Source organism: Peromyscus maniculatus, chromosome 10 (assembly GCF_049852395.1).
Source record: "Peromyscus maniculatus bairdii isolate BWxNUB_F1_BW_parent chromosome 10, HU_Pman_BW_mat_3.1, whole genome shotgun sequence".
Taxonomy (NCBI): Eukaryota; Metazoa; Chordata; class Mammalia; order Rodentia; family Cricetidae; genus Peromyscus; species Peromyscus maniculatus.
Genome location: NC_134861.1, coordinates 31,696,837 through 31,713,850, shown reverse-complemented (window position 1 = coordinate 31,713,850; position 17,014 = coordinate 31,696,837). Strand labels below are relative to the sequence as shown.

The 17,014-nt window shown below is 40.4% G+C and overlaps 1 protein-coding gene and 1 pseudogene across 10 annotated transcripts in view; one reads left to right on the top strand and one right to left on the bottom strand.

The window, feature by feature from the left end:
- Ccdc88a (coiled-coil and HOOK domain protein 88A) overlaps nt 1-17,014 on the bottom strand; it is a 157,683-nt gene that overhangs the window by 15,790 nt on the left and 124,879 nt on the right. For all 10 annotated transcript variants that reach the window (XR_001576129.3, XR_013042861.1, XR_013042862.1 and 7 more), the window contains exons 19-23: nt 16,335-16,496; nt 14,917-15,194; nt 14,551-14,694; nt 11,669-11,855; nt 3,174-3,319 (exon numbers count right to left, since the gene is read on the bottom strand). Coding sequence is in view for 7 of the 10 variants with exons in the window: in XM_006993183.4 (XP_006993245.1) it covers nt 3,174-3,319; nt 11,669-11,855; nt 14,551-14,694; nt 14,917-15,194; nt 16,335-16,496 (917 nt within the window). In the remaining 3 variants the exon portion in view is untranslated. The remainder of the gene's footprint in view (nt 1-3,173; nt 3,320-11,668; nt 11,856-14,550; nt 14,695-14,916; nt 15,195-16,334; nt 16,497-17,014) is intronic.
- On the top strand, nt 2,553-3,143 carry LOC102902759 (small ribosomal subunit protein uS15 pseudogene; annotated as a pseudogene).

Here is a 17,014-nt window from a genome sequence, read left to right as displayed (position 1 = left end):
TTGGAAGAAGTGTGTTACTATGGAGGCGGGAGGTCTCATATATGCTCAAGCCACACCCAGTGTGACAGTTCAATTCCTGCTGCTTGAGATCAAGATGTAGAACTCTCAGCTCTTTCTCCAACACCATGTCTGCCTGTACGCCACCCACCATGATAATAATGGACTAAACCTCTGAACTGTAAGCTAGCCCCAATTAAATGTTCCTTTATAAGAGCTGCCTTGTGGGGGCTAGAAAGATGGCCCAGTGGTTAAGACTGCTCTTCCAGAAGTCCTGAGTTCAATTCCCAGCACCCACATGGCAGCTCACAACTGTTTGCAACTCCAAGATCTGAACCTTCACACAGACATACATGCAGGCAAAACATCAATACACATAAAATAAAAAATAAAATAAAGAAACTTAAAAAAAAAAAGAGTTGCCTTGGTCATGGTGACTCTTTGCAGCAATAGAAACCCAAAGACAAGAGTATTTATTACATATAGAAACATCAAAGATTACATAACAAGGTCTTTTAAAAAGCTTTCAATGCCAAAAAACACTATTTACACAACAATTATTTAATTATGCTTTACTTGAGGAAGGCATGAAGTTTATATAAAGATGAATAGTTAAGTTGTTTTGCTTGTAAGACAGTAGAAAAGACAATATATACACATAAGTGACTATTACATACCAAAGCAATAATAACCAAAAAAGTACTGTGGAAGCCGGGCGGTGGTGGCGCACGCCTTTAATCCCAGCACTCGGGAGGCAGAGCCAGGCGGATCTCTGAGTTCGAGGCCAGCCTGGGCTACCAAGTGAGCTCCAGGAAAGGCGCAAAGCTACACAGAGAAACCCTGTCTCGAAAAACCAAAAAAAAAAAAAAAAAAAAAAAAAGTACTGTGGAAATATAATAAGCACCTACATAAGGGAAAATATTTCTATCTTAAACATCTGAAGAAATTCTCATGGAGATGAAGGCTATATTAAGCTGGGTGTGACAATTCATGCCTATAATCCCTGGCACTCGAGGAGGATTACCCACAGTTTGAAGCCAGGCCGATGTACATAATGAGTTCTAGGTCAGCTGGGGTTACACAATACCCTGCCTTAAAAACACACAATGAGGATGGGGCGGGAGAAAGAAAAAGATACTTTTTGGGTTATATATCATAATAATATACTTTCACCATATCTCCATGTTTCTGCATCGGTGCTTTCCTGGCACCTTTGAGCCTCAGCTTAGCTCATCTCATTTTTGAAGTTCATTTTGCATCTCCCAGACACAGGTAATCTAGTATTTGCTACATTTTTGTAGCCCTTAGGATTTATCTTTTATTTTAGAATTATTAACTTATACACAATACATACTGCATTTCTTGCTTTTTGTTTGACTTTAGATGAGTTTTTTTTTTGTTTGTTTATTTTGATATAGGGTCTGATGTAGCCCAGGCTGACCTTGATTCCCTATATGCCAAGGATGACCTGGACCTTCTGATCTTTTTGACTATCACAAGAGTGTTGGGCTGCTGAAAGGCAAGGACTACAATGCCTGGTTTATATGAGACCTCTGTATTGTCCACATTATTCTTGAACTTGTAAAGTCAAGCAGGCTTTCCACCCCAGTCTGTTAACTGCTGAGACTATAGGCATGTATCTTTTTTTTTAATGGTTCAATTTTTTTAAATTTTATTTTATTTTACAATACCATTCAGTTCTACATAACAGCCAGATTCCCTTCTTCTCCCCCTTCCTGCCTCCCTCCCCTTCCCCCCAGCCCACCCCCCATTTCCACCTCCTCCAGGGCAAAGCCTCCCCCGAGGACTGAGATTGACCTGGTAGACCCAGTCCAGGCAGGTCCAGTCCCCTCCTCCCAGATTGAGCCAAGCTTCCCTGCATAAGCCCCAGGTTTCAAACAGCTAACTCATGCAATGAGCCCAGGATCTGGTACCACTGCCTAGACGCCTCCCAAACAGATCAAGCCAATCGACTGTTTCACCTATTCAGAGGGCCTTATCCAGTTGGGGGCCCCTCAGCCTTTGGTTCATAGTTCATGTGTTTCCATTCGTTTGGCTATTTGTCCCTGTGCTTTATCCAACCTTGGTTTCAACAATTCTCGCTCATATAAACCCTCCTCTTTCACGCTAATTAGACTCCCGGCGCTCCACCCAGGGCCTAGCCGTGGATGTCTGCATCCAGATTCCTCAGTCCTTGGATGGGGTTTCTGGCACAACTATTAGGGTGTTTGGCCATCCCATCACCAGAGTAGGTCAGTTCTGGCTGTCTCTTGACCATTGCCAGCAGTCTTTTGTGGGGGTATCTTTGTGGATTTCTGTGGGCCTCTTTAGCATTTTGTTTCTTCCTTTTCTCATGTGGTCTTCATTTACCATGGTCTCCTATATAGCATGTATCTTTTTTTTTTATCGTAATTCTCTTAGGGCAGACCCACATGTTTTCTTGTTAGTATTCTGGTTTTAGCAGAATGCTTAGGATATAAGAAACTTGAAAAATCCCTATTAAGACAGTATAATCCTCCTTAATGTTACTTCTTGGCTGACAGAATATTGCCAAAATGGGTTTCATGCTCATTCCTGGGAAGGACCTGTCCCTGTCAGTTCTGCCCTATTGTGGGGTAGGGTCCTTACCTGGCTGAAAACTGGTATCTGATGATGTGAAGGACCATATCTATAAACTGCCAAAGAAAAGCCAGACTCCCTCACAAATCAGCGTGATCCTGAGGGACTCACATGGTATTGTCCAAATATATTTGTGATTGGTAACAGAATCTTGATAACCTTAGGTCTAAAAGGCATTTTCCTGATCTTCCTGAGGATCACTACCACTTATATGAGAAAGAAGTTGCTGTTTGTCATTATCTTGAGAAGAATGGAAAGGATAAGGATGCTAAATTCCGTCTGATTGTGATAGAATGCCAAATTCACTCACTGACTCATTACTGTAAGACTAAATGAGTCCTCACTCCCAAATGGAAATGCCAATTTTCTACAGTCCACTACAGCACCATAAATTTGCCTTGTGCACTCAAGCAGTAAGATAATTTTAAATAAAAAAATACATAATAAAACAATGATAAAATAACATCAAGTAAAATGGGCATGGATTTTTCTCTGCACTAGGTAGAGCAGTAACATCATGAATAATACTTAAGAATTCAAAACTCTTGGGTACCTACATGTACTGTCTTTGTTCAACATGAAAGAGGTCCTTGCTCTCCATGTTCTGCTCCAGCAGCGTTCTGTTCTGTAGCATCAGTGTCTGGATCTGATCCAATAGGTGGCGATTTTCTTCTTCTAAATTTCCTTTAAGTTGGCTAAGCAACTGTTGGACACAAACGTTTATTTTTGAATACAGATTTCCATTTTACACAAATCATCTGAAACATCTAAGATGTATTAAGTATTTCACGGAGACTCACTTGATCAGAACACAGACACTATGCTAAATTACATGTTAGTAAGTATACATTAAGTCTTACAAATATTGGTATTTATATCTAGTTCCAAAATCAGTGCTTTCTATCTTCAGATCTGTTCAAAAGTTACACTCAAATAGTTTACCTTCTACTTTAGTGGCTAAGAAGTAAATGCTTAATAGGATAGTTAATTCTCAAATCTATACAATAAGGATGGCTTCTATCCTGCCAATATTACCCCAAGGATTTAGGTAAATAAAGTACCTGGTTGTAATATGGTAGTTACTTAATACAGCTTATCCTTTTTTCAAGCAATGTTTTCAAATAAGCATAAAAGTCTACGAATAGTTTGGGTTAGCTTGATAGAAGAAAGTAATTTAATCAATGATTGGTATGAACAGTTACTTTAGGCTTTTTGTGAAAAGTCAGCAGAAACTGGAAATATACCCTAGCTAAGCCACAGTTTACAAAACTCAAAGGAATTATTCTAAAAACTTATTATTCCTTTTAGGGTAGATTTCTGAGCCCCAGCATCAGGTTTCAACCATCTAGAAAGAGCCTAGAGATCTGAATTAAAAGCAGCAGCAACAAACAAGCAGCATAAGCCTAGCAGCTACTGTGTTCCTACTTTCTAAAGGGGAAGTAAGTATTTAAGAAGCTCTCAGCTGGGGGGTGGCGGCGGGGGCGCAGGGCTTTAATCTCAGCACTCGGGAGGCAGAGGCAGGTGGATCTCTGTGAGTTCGAGGTCAGCCTGGTCTACAGAATGAGTTCCAGGACAGCCAGAGCTACACAGAGAAACCCTGTCTCTAGAAAATAAACAAATGAACAAAAAGCTATCAAAGGCAGTAGGAAGAACAGTACTTAGGAATATACATATTGAATACACATAATACATAATAGTAGATACGACTTTAGTTCTGTTGTTTTGTCTATTTACATGTTATAAAACTAAAAGGTGGTAAACTTGTCAAAAAGCTGAAGGCATTCATTTTCTTCCCTATCTAAAGTTTTGTTTAGTTTTTGAGACAGGGATTCATGTAGCCCCAGCCACATAACTTGCTATATAGCTGATGGTGACCCTGAACTTCTGATTCCCCTCCTCTACCTCACCATACCTACTTTATGCAATGCTGGGGGCTTCATGCATACTAGGTAAGAACTCTATCAACCGAGCTACATCTCTAGTCCTGCTATCTATACCTTCTTGCAGTATGAATTCTCATTCTACTATCAAGCAGTGAAATCTATATCCTGTTATAGTTATTCAAATGAGGATGTCCTCATAGGCTCCAATGTTTCACCACTTGGTCCCCAGTTGGTGGCACTGTTTGGGAAGGTTTAGGAAATGTGGCCTTACTGGATGAAGTACATCACTGTCACTCTGGGTAGACTTTGAGGTTTCAAAATCTTGTATATTCTCAGTTCTCCCCTCTATTTTGTGCTTACAGTAAAGAATATGAACTCTCAACATCCTGCTCAAGCGACCATGCCTGCTGCTCGCTACCACGCATCCTTCCTGTGACAGACTCTTATCCCTTTGGAACTATAAGGTCAAATAAACTTTCTCCTATAATTTACCTTCTTCACAATGCTTTTTCACAACAATAGAAAAATGACTAATATAGTGTTTTCTTGAACTTGGAATAGGTTTGGCCAAGAAAAAGTGAAAATAACACATGAAAATTTCAAGTCTAGGCCCTAGCCATTGTGTGTGTTTCTACTCAGAGTATTGGGACCTGCTAGAAGGTGGGAAATTATGAAGAACAGAGAAGAGACAGTGCAGAACACCACAGACCAACCTGTCCTACAGTGTCTCTTCCAACTAAAGATGCAGAAGTACACCTTTGGGCTTATCTATTAGTGGGTATATCAGCATCTTTTTGAGCCAAAAGAAACATTTACTGCCCGTCATCACTGAAGTTCCACTGTTATTCAGCATTATTGTGACAAAGATACAGTCAGAAAGAGAGAAAAATCTAAGTGTAACATTGTTCAATAAACTGTCACAGGTTGTGTTCAGGTGTTGAACTAGTACCCAGATCAAGAAACAGAGTGTTAACTGTACTTCAGAAAAACTCCTGTGCTGCCTTCTAGTTACCAACCTTCCTTACCAAGGTTAACTTTCATCCTGGCCTCTTACAACAGGTTAATGTCTCTACCTCTCCAAATTGTGGTGGTAATCTAATTGTACTGAAATATTATTTTGATTGTATGTTAATAAATAAAGTTGTCTGGGGGTCAGAGCTATTAGAGCCATTGCAAGAGTGTGGCGGTGGTGGCACATGCCTTTAATCCCACAGATATCTGTGTGTTCAGGGTCAGAGCTATTAGAGCCATAGCAAGAGTGTGGCGGTGGTGGCACACGCCTTTAATCCCATAAGATCTCTGTGTGTTCAGGGATACAGTCAGCATTGGAGACATATGCCTTTAAGACCTAGGGGGCTGTACATTCAGACAGTGACGAGGCAGTCATGTGTTTGGGTTTACAACCAATGAGAAGGCAGAACAACATACTATAAAAAAAAACGAATCGACAGGAAGTAGCTCTCTTTTCGCGAAGCTGGGACAGCAGGAGGAAGGGTGAGATTTTAGCTCTGAGCTCTGACCTCTCGGCTTTCTCTTTTACATTGTTTCTGTGTTTCTTATTTAATAAGACGGTTGGTTACATCTACACCAAATCTTAATGATAAATCATTTCACACCCAGCCAAGGGCTAATCTTTTATTTAAATTGCCCAAACTTCTGGCTCACTAATCGCTCAGCATTCCATCTAACAGCGGCAATTAGGTGAGTTCCCCTCTCGGTTGGTGTAAACGTTTCCCTGGGTCTGAGGAAGTGACTGTTGAGTGTCCAGCACCCCTCTAGTACTCTTGGAAGTGGAGGTACCTCAGTCACAGTCTTTAAGGCTATGGCTGGCCCTCTTCACCTGACCACACCCCCCATCCTCAGAGCTGCAATCAGGCAGTTAGACGCATCCCTTCCTGTACTCTCCATCTTCCCACAAAAGGAGCCACACAAGTCTCCCTTTTTCAGCCATTTCCTTTGGATGAGTCCTTTCCCCCAGAGCTTGGTTTTCTCTCATTGGCTCACTTCTACCGAAGCCCTGCTACCAGGCACCTGAGTCTCTCTGTTGGCTTAGCCAGGCTAAGCTGGACCCCCGTTGGGTTGGGTGACAACCCTCTAAATAGCTTGGTCCCTATTTGGTCCTCCCTGAGTCCAGGGGACACCTACAGGCTGCAGTGACTGATTTCCTCCCCTCTCATCCATGGGAACCCTGCACTCCATACCCTCTCATACCCCCTTGGGATGCCTCCTAGAAAATCTCAAGCCTTTACACCTGGCTCCTGATTTGAAAGGCCCTAAACTTGTTCGTCTATGCAATGAAGTTTGGCCTCATTATCCTTTAGATAATCAATCTGAATGGCCACATAACGGCACACTAGATCCCAATATTATACAGGACCCATACAACTATTGTGAGCGATCGGGGAAATGGAAAGAGACCCTATATGTAAAAGCCTTCTCTTACCTTCACTCCAAGCCTTCTCTCTGTGCCTCCTGTTCCCCCACCCAGCTATTGCTAGGTATGAAGTCAGAGCAGGATGAAACAATTTCTTTTGATCCAGCTAATGAGCCTCCACTCTATAAACCAAAGCCAAAGTCCACAGCTTCCTCTCCTCCAGTCCCCTCAGTTTCCCTTTCTCTGTCCTCAGAAACAGGTCATCCACCAGGTCAACCCTCCCTGGCACCCACTTCCAGCTCACCCGCAGCCCCTAGTCCTCCCACTACTTGTTCCGCTCTACCTTGGGACCTCCTGTCCCTCCCCGATCTAAACCAGCCCCTGTGCTACTTTTGCGAGAGGTTGCTGGGGTGGATGGTCTAGTCAGGGTAAATGTCCCCTTCTCGTTATCTGAGCTCTCCCAAATAGAAAAAAGGTTAGGGTCCTATACTGCCAATTCTTCCACTTTTATTAAAGAATTCCAGTACATTACCCAATCCTATGACCTTACCTTTGATGATGTCTATATGATCCATACCAACAATCTCCTCCCAGGCAAGTCTGGGAGCAGGCTAGGGCTCATGCAGATGAACTCCATCCAACAAATAACACCTACCCAGTGGGGGCTAGAGCAGTCCCGGACCAGGAGCCTGAAGGGGATTACAATAACCCAGGGGACATTCTAGCTAGGTTTATAACCTGCCTTCTAGCTGGTCTCTGCAGGGCTGTCCTTAAGGCAGTAAATTATAAAGAAGTCCAAAGGGTCATCTAGAGAAAAAACTGAAAACCCATCTGAATTCCTCAACTGCTTTACAAAGGCCCTCTCACAATGTACCAACCCGGATCCTGAGACCTCAGATGGAAAGCTCCTTATGAAGCCAACCTTTGGGTCACCCATTACTGTCCTTTCGCCTCACCATCTGTCACACCGTTTAACATATAAGGGCCTTCTAACATTACCTCCCTCTCAAGTTCTCTCCTTTCAGGTGGCATTGGTAGAGAATACAACACTGACTTTTCAACCATGTCCACCTCTTAACATCTCAAATCTTCTTTCCCAACCAGTCCTGGAATACTCCCCATCACACTCATGCATTGAAACTCTAGAAGAGTTACTACCCTATCCGATACATATGCAGGAAGGAGCACTACCTCAGGCCACTTATATATGGTATACAGATGGCAGTGCCTTCCTATATGATGGAGTACGTGGAGTAGGATATGTAATAATCTCAGGCACCATAGTGGTCAAAACACAAGCTCTTCCAGCCCATACCACAAATCAGCAGGCTGAACTGATAGTTCTAACCCGTGCTTGTCAAACAGAAAAGAGACAACCCCAAAAACTGTATACAGACCACCAGCCTGCCTCTGGTTTCAGAATAATGAGACCTCATCAACCTGTCAAGGCCCATGCCCCACCACATCAGGTCGTGCCCTACCTCTTCCCACTCACTCATATTGCTATCAAACTCTACATTTGGAGATTTAAGATTCAAGAGATCAATGCCCAGCATTTCAACCAGACCACTCATGTGGTAGGGTCTGGAGACTGCTGGAAACATAATGCATATGCAGGAAAACACTCTGCCTGTTAGGAAGAATGAAGAATCTTTTACATTCTGATTAAGGACCCATGGCACTCCAACTGGAAAATGGGAGTCTCTGGGAAGCTTTACCATCTATCAAATCCGCCCACCAGATATGCTCAAATTATAGAGGGCACACATTCCACTCTCTCCGTCCCTAGGAATGGATAGAGTAGAAGTAGTCCAAGCTCCTCAAAGGCTCTTACATCCTTAATGTACCCTCTTTTCTTGATCCTACCTCCTTGTCACACCATCTCTTGTTTCAGACCCTAACTACCACACATCAACCATTGAGTGATGCTTAGGCTGACCATTTTGGAGAATGCTGGTTATGTGTCCCCCCCAAGGTCAAATGTTCACCTACTATTTTTTGGCCTCACCCATTGTCCTATTAGATTTGCTGACCTTACCACTTGTTAATTGCTCCAAGCCAAATGTCACCACTACCCCTTGTCTCTCTCACATTCCTCTCTTTGGTATTACAGACTGCTTTGACTCCTCAGGAATACACTTTGTGGGTACTCTGGATTCTGCAGATGCAATAATACCATTACCCTTGGTACTGTCACCCAGCCCCTATGTCCAAACATTCCAATGCCTCTATTCTCTGTGGTACTCAAAGTTATTGCTGTTTACCTGCTAGGTAGTCTGGGCCTTGTACCCTGGTACTCCTGTTTCCCAAATTAGGGGTGGTAGCTGGTGAAGAACCCTTGCCAATTCCCATCACCAAGTTCATAGCAGCAAGGCATGACAAACAAGCCATCTAAGTAATGCCCTTTCTAGCAGCCCTGGGCGTAAGTGCAGGTACAGCCACTGAAACAGCAGGACTGACTACTTCTCTAGCTATTTACCATCAGCTTTCCTTACAATTCATCCAGGATTTCCAACGAGTAGCTCAGACCATCCTTACTCTTCAGGAGCAAATAGAGTCACTGGCCACCATAGTACTACAAAACTGGAGAGCATTAGATTTATTAACAGCAGAAAGAGGTGGTCTTTGTCTCTTTCTTGGGGAATAATGCTGCTTTTATGTCAACCAATCAGAGGTAGTGAAAGATAAGACCCAACAATTCCAAATGGATCTTCAAACTCAGAAACAGCTTGATACCTTTAGCCAATGGATCACTAATAGATCACAGATCAGGAGCCAGAGGAGATTGCTACATTTCTGCAGGGGTCTCCCCTTTTGCAGAGTGAAGTAAAAGAAGCAACATTAGGCCAGAGAAGCAGAGCTCTGCTAGGAAGCCCCCTTAAGTGGGGGTTGAGCAAAGCTTAGCTGTAGTGACTCTCCAGGAGAGGAGCAGGATTGCTATATCCTGTGGGGAGACCATCCCCCATCACAGCCGGTATACCCTGACTTTCCTGAACAGTCAGGAGACCCTTCCCTGCTGAAGCAGTTCCAGGCCTGGCTTTCCTGAGAAGTCAGAAAAATTTCCCTTCCAGGATTGGGCTGCTTCTTTGCAGTTCCAGCAGTCAGAGCTGTGCTAAACAGCTCCAGGTATCCAGGACACCTTCAGGGCAGAGCTGTTGTTGCTCGAGGTGTCCAGGATACCTCGCCCTCCAGGGTTGAACTGTCTTCTTGCAGTTCCAGCTGTCAGAGCTGTCCTAAGCAGATGAAGGTGTTGCCTGACTCCCCAGGCAGTCAGGACACCTCTCCCAGAGTTGTTGCAACCAATTTACTTACACTGGCCTCTTACAACAGGTTAATGACTCTACCTCTCTAAATCTTAATAATATATCATTTCACACCCAGTCAAAGGCTAATCTTTTATTCAAATTATTACAATCAGCTTGGGCAGAGAGCCTGCACCCTCTCTAATCTTTGCTGAGTAGCCTTCTAGATCATCAGGGACATGTGTTATGTTACCAAACTCAGTGTAGCTGTCTCATTTCTTGAAACTCCTAGTTCGATTTCTCACCAGTTCATCGGTCTATTTGCCTAAACCAGTATTTCAACCTCAGGCTATCTGAAAGTTGACTTTGATGACTCTCAGAGACAGGGGTTTTCTCTACTCTTTACAAAATCAAGTCTGTCTTCCCAACAGAAATGCTACTGGTTTGCAGTGTGTCCTGTGCTCTCCTAGAACTACCAGTAAACAATCCCTCATAATCTACGCTTGCCCAAAGGAAAAAGAAAGCCAACATTTGAAACTTCTCAAATGATACAGAAAATCAGGAAGAATGATTATTTATTCTAAGTACTATTAAACCACCATCTCTACATAGTAACTATCAACACTGTACTATGACAGTTTATTTACATTTGATAAATTAATATTATGTGGTACATTTGTGGAAACATGGGGGCTCCACAGTGAAGAGCACTGGCTGCTCTTCTAGAGAGTCCAGGTTTGATTCCCAGCTTCCAGTTGATAGCTCACAACTATCTGTAACTCTAATTCCACGGAATTTGATGTCTTCTGGCCTTTGCAGGCACTAAACATAAAGAAGGTAAAACTCCCATATACATAAAATAATAAAAACCTAAAAGAAAAACTGCACTTCTCTTTTCTTTCTCCACCCTCTTGCAATGACTTCTCTGCTCCAAATCAAGTCAGTATCAACCAGGGAAGGGGAAGAGAATAGAGCAGAGAAGCCGCACGGAACAAATGCAGCATGCTACTAAACAAAAGTACACCTTGACTTTTTTCTGTATGCCACTCTTTTGAGTTCTAGAGTCCTAAGATGTGGCTCCCCACCCCCTCCGGTATTATCTAATTGTTTTGCTGTTTACTAAGGACTGTTCCTCACTCATTCTAGAAGAATCCTAACTATATAAATATTTTTAAGACTCAAATCACAGGTAGAATGAATGCTTTAAACTTTCTGAGCTCTGTTGGGTATTTAAGTGTACATGATTACAAACTAATTTTCCATCCTACTGGTTTATAATTTCATGCTACAAGTACAAAAACGTTTTTCAATAAACAACCACATAATGTGACAATTTGAAAGCATCTGGACATTTAAGTTTAAACAATTAATGAAAGGAGATGAAATAAATACCGTTTTCTTAATTACTTGTGAATTTTAAGTATGTGTGACCAATCCTTTTACACACACCAGTAAGTCTATACCAAGACCGTCATTGTAATACGACTTATTACTTTTTAGGCATGCTGTGACACCTAAAAGAAGAAACAATGATTGAGTCTGTTGGCACTCACCTCACACTGGTTATTTAGCTTGGTAGATGTGATATCCAGCTGCTGATATTGCTCCTTTAGCTTTGAAAATTCAGCTTCTAATCTTGTTTGTTCCAATTTAGAATTATTTAAAAGACTTTTCAAATTTTTATGGTCAGTTTGCAAAATTTCAGTTTCTTTTAAAAGTTGACAATATGTGTGATTTAACCTACAATTAGAAATCATAATAGAAATATTTCAATAGTTTTCACAATGTGAAAATGCTGTTAATATCATTCAGACATATTTAGAAAATGTACATTTTTTGCCAGTTACTAATTGATCAATAATCAGTTTTTCTCCAAAAATTAGTATGAAAAGGAAAAATGACCAATTTGGTTATGATTTCATAGAAATTTCAGACTCTAAATTAAACATGAACAAAGATCAGGTTAAACTAATCAGTCAATCCAGTATTAAATACTAAACCAATATGCTGGCTGAAAATTGAGAAATACAGGCAGTAAACAAATTATACATATGTAGCTTTCTGTAATTGTGGCAAATTGTTCATTTTTATGTAATCCCCACTTACCACATTAGGAAAATAAAGCTATAGCTCTTTGTCTTTCTTCTCACAATTTACCTTCAAAACAAAGTTTTATTGATCTCTAAGGACAGAAGCTGACACATTGTTTTAAAACAAAAAAGTAAATAAATAAGACATTATAGGCCGTAAGAATTCCCTGTAGTGTTATACTTCCCCCCACCCTACTAACTCTTCCAAAATATTTTACTTTTTTTTAGTTTGGGGGCTATCATGCATGATACAGATAGCTGGATTTGTTCCACAAAACTGGATGTAACCTGCCAAGTTTATGTTACATCATTAAGATTGGATTCCACAAAAGGGGCACAGAGAACAAAGCACAATTTTGCCAAGGTGGTGTTTGTCCAGAATACCTAAGAGTTCACTCAATTCATTCATCAAAGAATTCAAGTCAACTTACAAAAATCTAAGCAATGAGATATTTTAAAAAAATCAAGACATGATGAAAAAATGGTGAAACCCCTCATATAGCTGGCAAATATACTATAAATAGGTGAACTCTATGAACAAAAGCATTATCACTCATACAGCTACCTAGTATATATCAACGCCTATGTAGGAAGTCTGGTTTATCAGAGATACTAATATGAGTGAGACGGCTGTCATTAAAGCCAGCCACTCAATGAGCTCTAGGTTCAGTCAAAGAACCTGTCTCAAAAAGCTACGGTGGCACTCAAGAGAGACAGCTCAGCAGTTAGTTAGTAGTGCTTGCTGTTCCTACACAGGACCTGGTTTCATTCTCAGCATCGACAGGGCTGTTTACAGCTGTCTATAGGCCTAGTTCCAGGTGATCCAATATCCTCTTCTGACCTCCAAGGGCACAGGCATGCACATGGTGCAGACATGCACATGAGCAAAACACTAATACACATAAAATAAAATTTAAAAGTTTAAAATAAATAAAGTAGATGGGCTAAGAAGGTGGCTCAGTGGCTAAAGTGCTTGAAATGCAAGCCCGAGGGCCTTTCTTGGGACCCCAGAACACAGAAGTGCAGAATGGTCCAGTAGCCCAGTGTAAATCTATCTGGTCTTGGAAATTGAAAGCAGGAAGGCAAACAGAATAGTGAGACTAGCCACATCTGTGAGCTCTGATTTGACCTGAGAGATCCTGCCCAGAATGACCTGGGTGGAAGGGTATTAAAGAATGATTTCCCACATCCGTCTTGCACTCCACATGCATCCCACACACCCCACTCACACGAACATTCTACAACATCTATGCTCTCACAGATCCACACACAAACAGGTAAACAAATACATACATACACACCCCAAAACCTCCTAAAAACAAGTGCTAAAGTAAATTCTGAATTTTTTAATATTGTCCTTTAAAACGATAGTGCCAAATGAAACTTTCTTTGGGATTATCTGTAACTAAACAGGCTATTTAGAATTGTCAGTCCTAAGATAAGAGGTGTGTGTGTGTGTGTGTGTGTGTGTGTGTGTATGTGTGTGTGTGTGTGTGTGTGTAATAGCTCTTTCACGTTTTACTTAATAAAGCCTTTCTTTTCATAGAACACAGGCATTAACAAATACATGCTGGACAAGAACAGGCTTGAGACACAGAAAACACTTTACTTGAGACCACTCATCCCAAGCTTGGGGCATTCTTTTGGTTAAACTCATCGTATCAGATTTCTTTTTCATTTTGACTAAGTTGTTCTTCTGGAGGTTCCACAGAAATGTATAGTTTGATGCCTGGAAAGCCCAACTAATGTCCATGAACTATTCCAGTTATTATTAAAATACCAGCAATGGTCAGCTACAAGATGAGACTTTACACTTCTCTGAAGTTTGCTATGTAATAAAAATAACCCTACCTCTCTCTATCACTCGTCACCATACAGTGTTCAAGTGCCTGGGCTATCCATACACCATCCTCTATAAGCTACAGTCTACTTTAACTTTGTACTGTGCTTACTTAAGCTCAACATCTTCACAACAGAATATCTAGCTATAATAAGTATAGGAGACTAAATTCAGAATTTGAGTATCAAGATGAAGATGGTTCTAGTGATTTAGGACCTTTCAGAAAGAAAGGAAGAGGGCAAGATAATTAATTATAAAGTTGAGTTGTGTACATGTGCACCTGTACACATACGAACATGCACACAAACATGTAAAATGGGCTGGGAAGATGGCGTAGTTAATAAAGTGTCTGCTGCTCAAAATAACATAAAAAGTCCATGGTAAGTCCAAATTTTGGGTGCTATTATAAACACACACACATACAAACTACAAACACACACACACTCTCTCTCTTTCCCTCCAGAGATAAGGGATACAAGGTAAAATACATAAATAGTATCATTACCTATCATTTTCACCACAAAGTTTCTTGTATTCTGCTGCTACCATCTCATGGTTTTTGCTTTCAAGCAGCATTTTTTCTTGTTCCATTTTGATCATTTTTTCTAAATCTTCCAACTGTCCTTTCTGTTTTAATAACTGATTGTAACTGGGGAGGGAGAGAGAAAGTTAGATATTTAACTTTAAACAGTTCTAACAAAGAAAATATTTTTAAAAAGAAGGAAATGATTAATTTAACAAATATTACACAAAACATATGTAAATTTATATAAATTCACCTTATAAATTATCTGAGGTAGGTTTAATGTATAAAATTTATTATACTACCCAAAAAATTTGTTTTAAAAAAACACAATAAAATATAAATTACCGGTCTTCAAGGTCTTTATGTTCCACCTCAAGATTCTTGTGGGCAGACTTTAGGGTTCCATGTTTAGAGATGAGAGATTCATAGTCTGAAGCCTGCCGTTCATGAAGAAGTTCCAGCTTTTCATGATCTTTTATCAGAGAATCATAAAGAGATTTCAAGTCTTCTCGTTCTTTGATTATAGATTCATTTTCATTTTCTAAGGAAGACTGTTGGATTAGAAGCTGTGCATTCTGGTTCATAAGTGAAGTACTTTGTGAATTAAGGGTGGAATTTTCAACCTGTAAGAATGTATGTATTATTAATGGTGTAAGAAGAAGTTGCCACGCATGGTGATACATGTCTTTAATCCCAGCATTTAGAAAGAGGTAGGCAGATCTGTGGGAGTTCAAATACTAAATGAGCGAGTGATAGTGAGAACAAGAAGTTTATGTATGCAGTGGCATGCACGTGGAAGCGAGAAGACAACTTGCTGGAGTGAGTTCCTACTATATGGACTGCAGGGACAGAACTCCAGGCCTCAGGTTTAACAGCAAGCACCCTTACCTGCTGAGGCATCTTGTTAGTCCTTTTTTCTTTTTTTAAAAGGACAGGGTCTCTTCCTAGCCTAGGACTTACCTTTAGGCAAGGCTGGCTAGTAAGTGAGCTGCAGGGTTCCACCAGTGCTGGAATGGTAAGCATTTGCTACCATGACTGGCTTTTCTGTGACCTGACTAAACCCAGGTCCTCCCGACTGGGCTACTACTGCCTGAGCGAGCTATCTCCTTAAACCCACGGGTTGCTCTTTTCCACAAAGTGACAATGTTAACTTAAATAAGCTCTAATTACATCACTGCAGATATATTCATATTCTAACAGAGTAATTTGGATTATAGCTTCCCAAAGAATTAAGGTTACTTGTTTGAACTATTTTTGGAAAGTCTCTGTGGTGTCTAAATTAGCATTTACTTCACCACGTAGAACCAGTTTCCTTCTCCAGTCTGGACTGTTCTGTGTGAACTGGCACTGGTATTGTTAAGCTGAAGATGGATCCTTTGGATTACATCAAATATATCCTTGAAATGAAATCTAAAGACAAAATTCCTATGTTGTATACATTTCAAAAACTAAACTTCTAAGAATGTTTTAAGAATGACATAAAGAATATTGTATTGCAATCATACTCTGAAATAAGGGGTTTGCACCCAATTGATTAGAATCAACTTGTTGAAAGGACAGAAAGATCATCTTCACTTGTACTGTGGGTGAATTTAGTAATTTATATAGACTTTGACATTTCAAATGTTCACATTAAGAGTCTGGCATAGAAGCAAACAAAAATATTTCCATCTACCTTCCATTATTAAATTCACTAAGGAACAGTGTTTACATATCTAGGTTTCCTTACTATAAGACTATATAATTAAAATGTTTGGTACAACCTGAAGTTTGGCATTCTGTGTTTGAAGAGTGGTATTCTGCTCCTGTAAGGACACTGTTTGCCTCTGAAGTGCAAGAATCTGAGCCTGCAAGTTACTGTTCTGCGTCTCAAGCTGCTTCAGTTGAGTCTTCAGTGCTTGCTTCTCTGCCTGCAGCGTAGCATTCTTCAAACAAGAGGAAGATACCACACTCATTAAAAATAAACACAAGACAGCTTCTTTAACAGGTGATGTATTGAATAAAATGAGCTTGAACAATCTTAAAAAAAGAAAAACCTTCCCCCTTAATCACAAGTTGTAAACATTTAATGCATAAAAAAGGATGCAATATTGCTATAACCTTAAAATACTATTGTGCCTGTGTTCTGTCTGCTTTATGATGTCCTAAAATAAAATATTTTCTTCTAGTGCTGAGGGTGTAGGGTAGTGGTAGAATATGTGCCTAGATTGTATCCAATTAAAAAGGTGTACCTTTTCCATGCATACATGGGTTAAGTGGTGATCCTGGGTTAGAAGGAAAAATATGTACTTTCAAAACAAACATACTTGGAAGAAAGCAGATTTACACAAATCATTTGAGCCATCTATTAGAAAAATGCAGTTCATAATGACCTGCCAGGCATTACATTTTGTTTTCCTTTTTCTAAGATATAAAACTTGCGTTAAAACTATATTTCAACTGT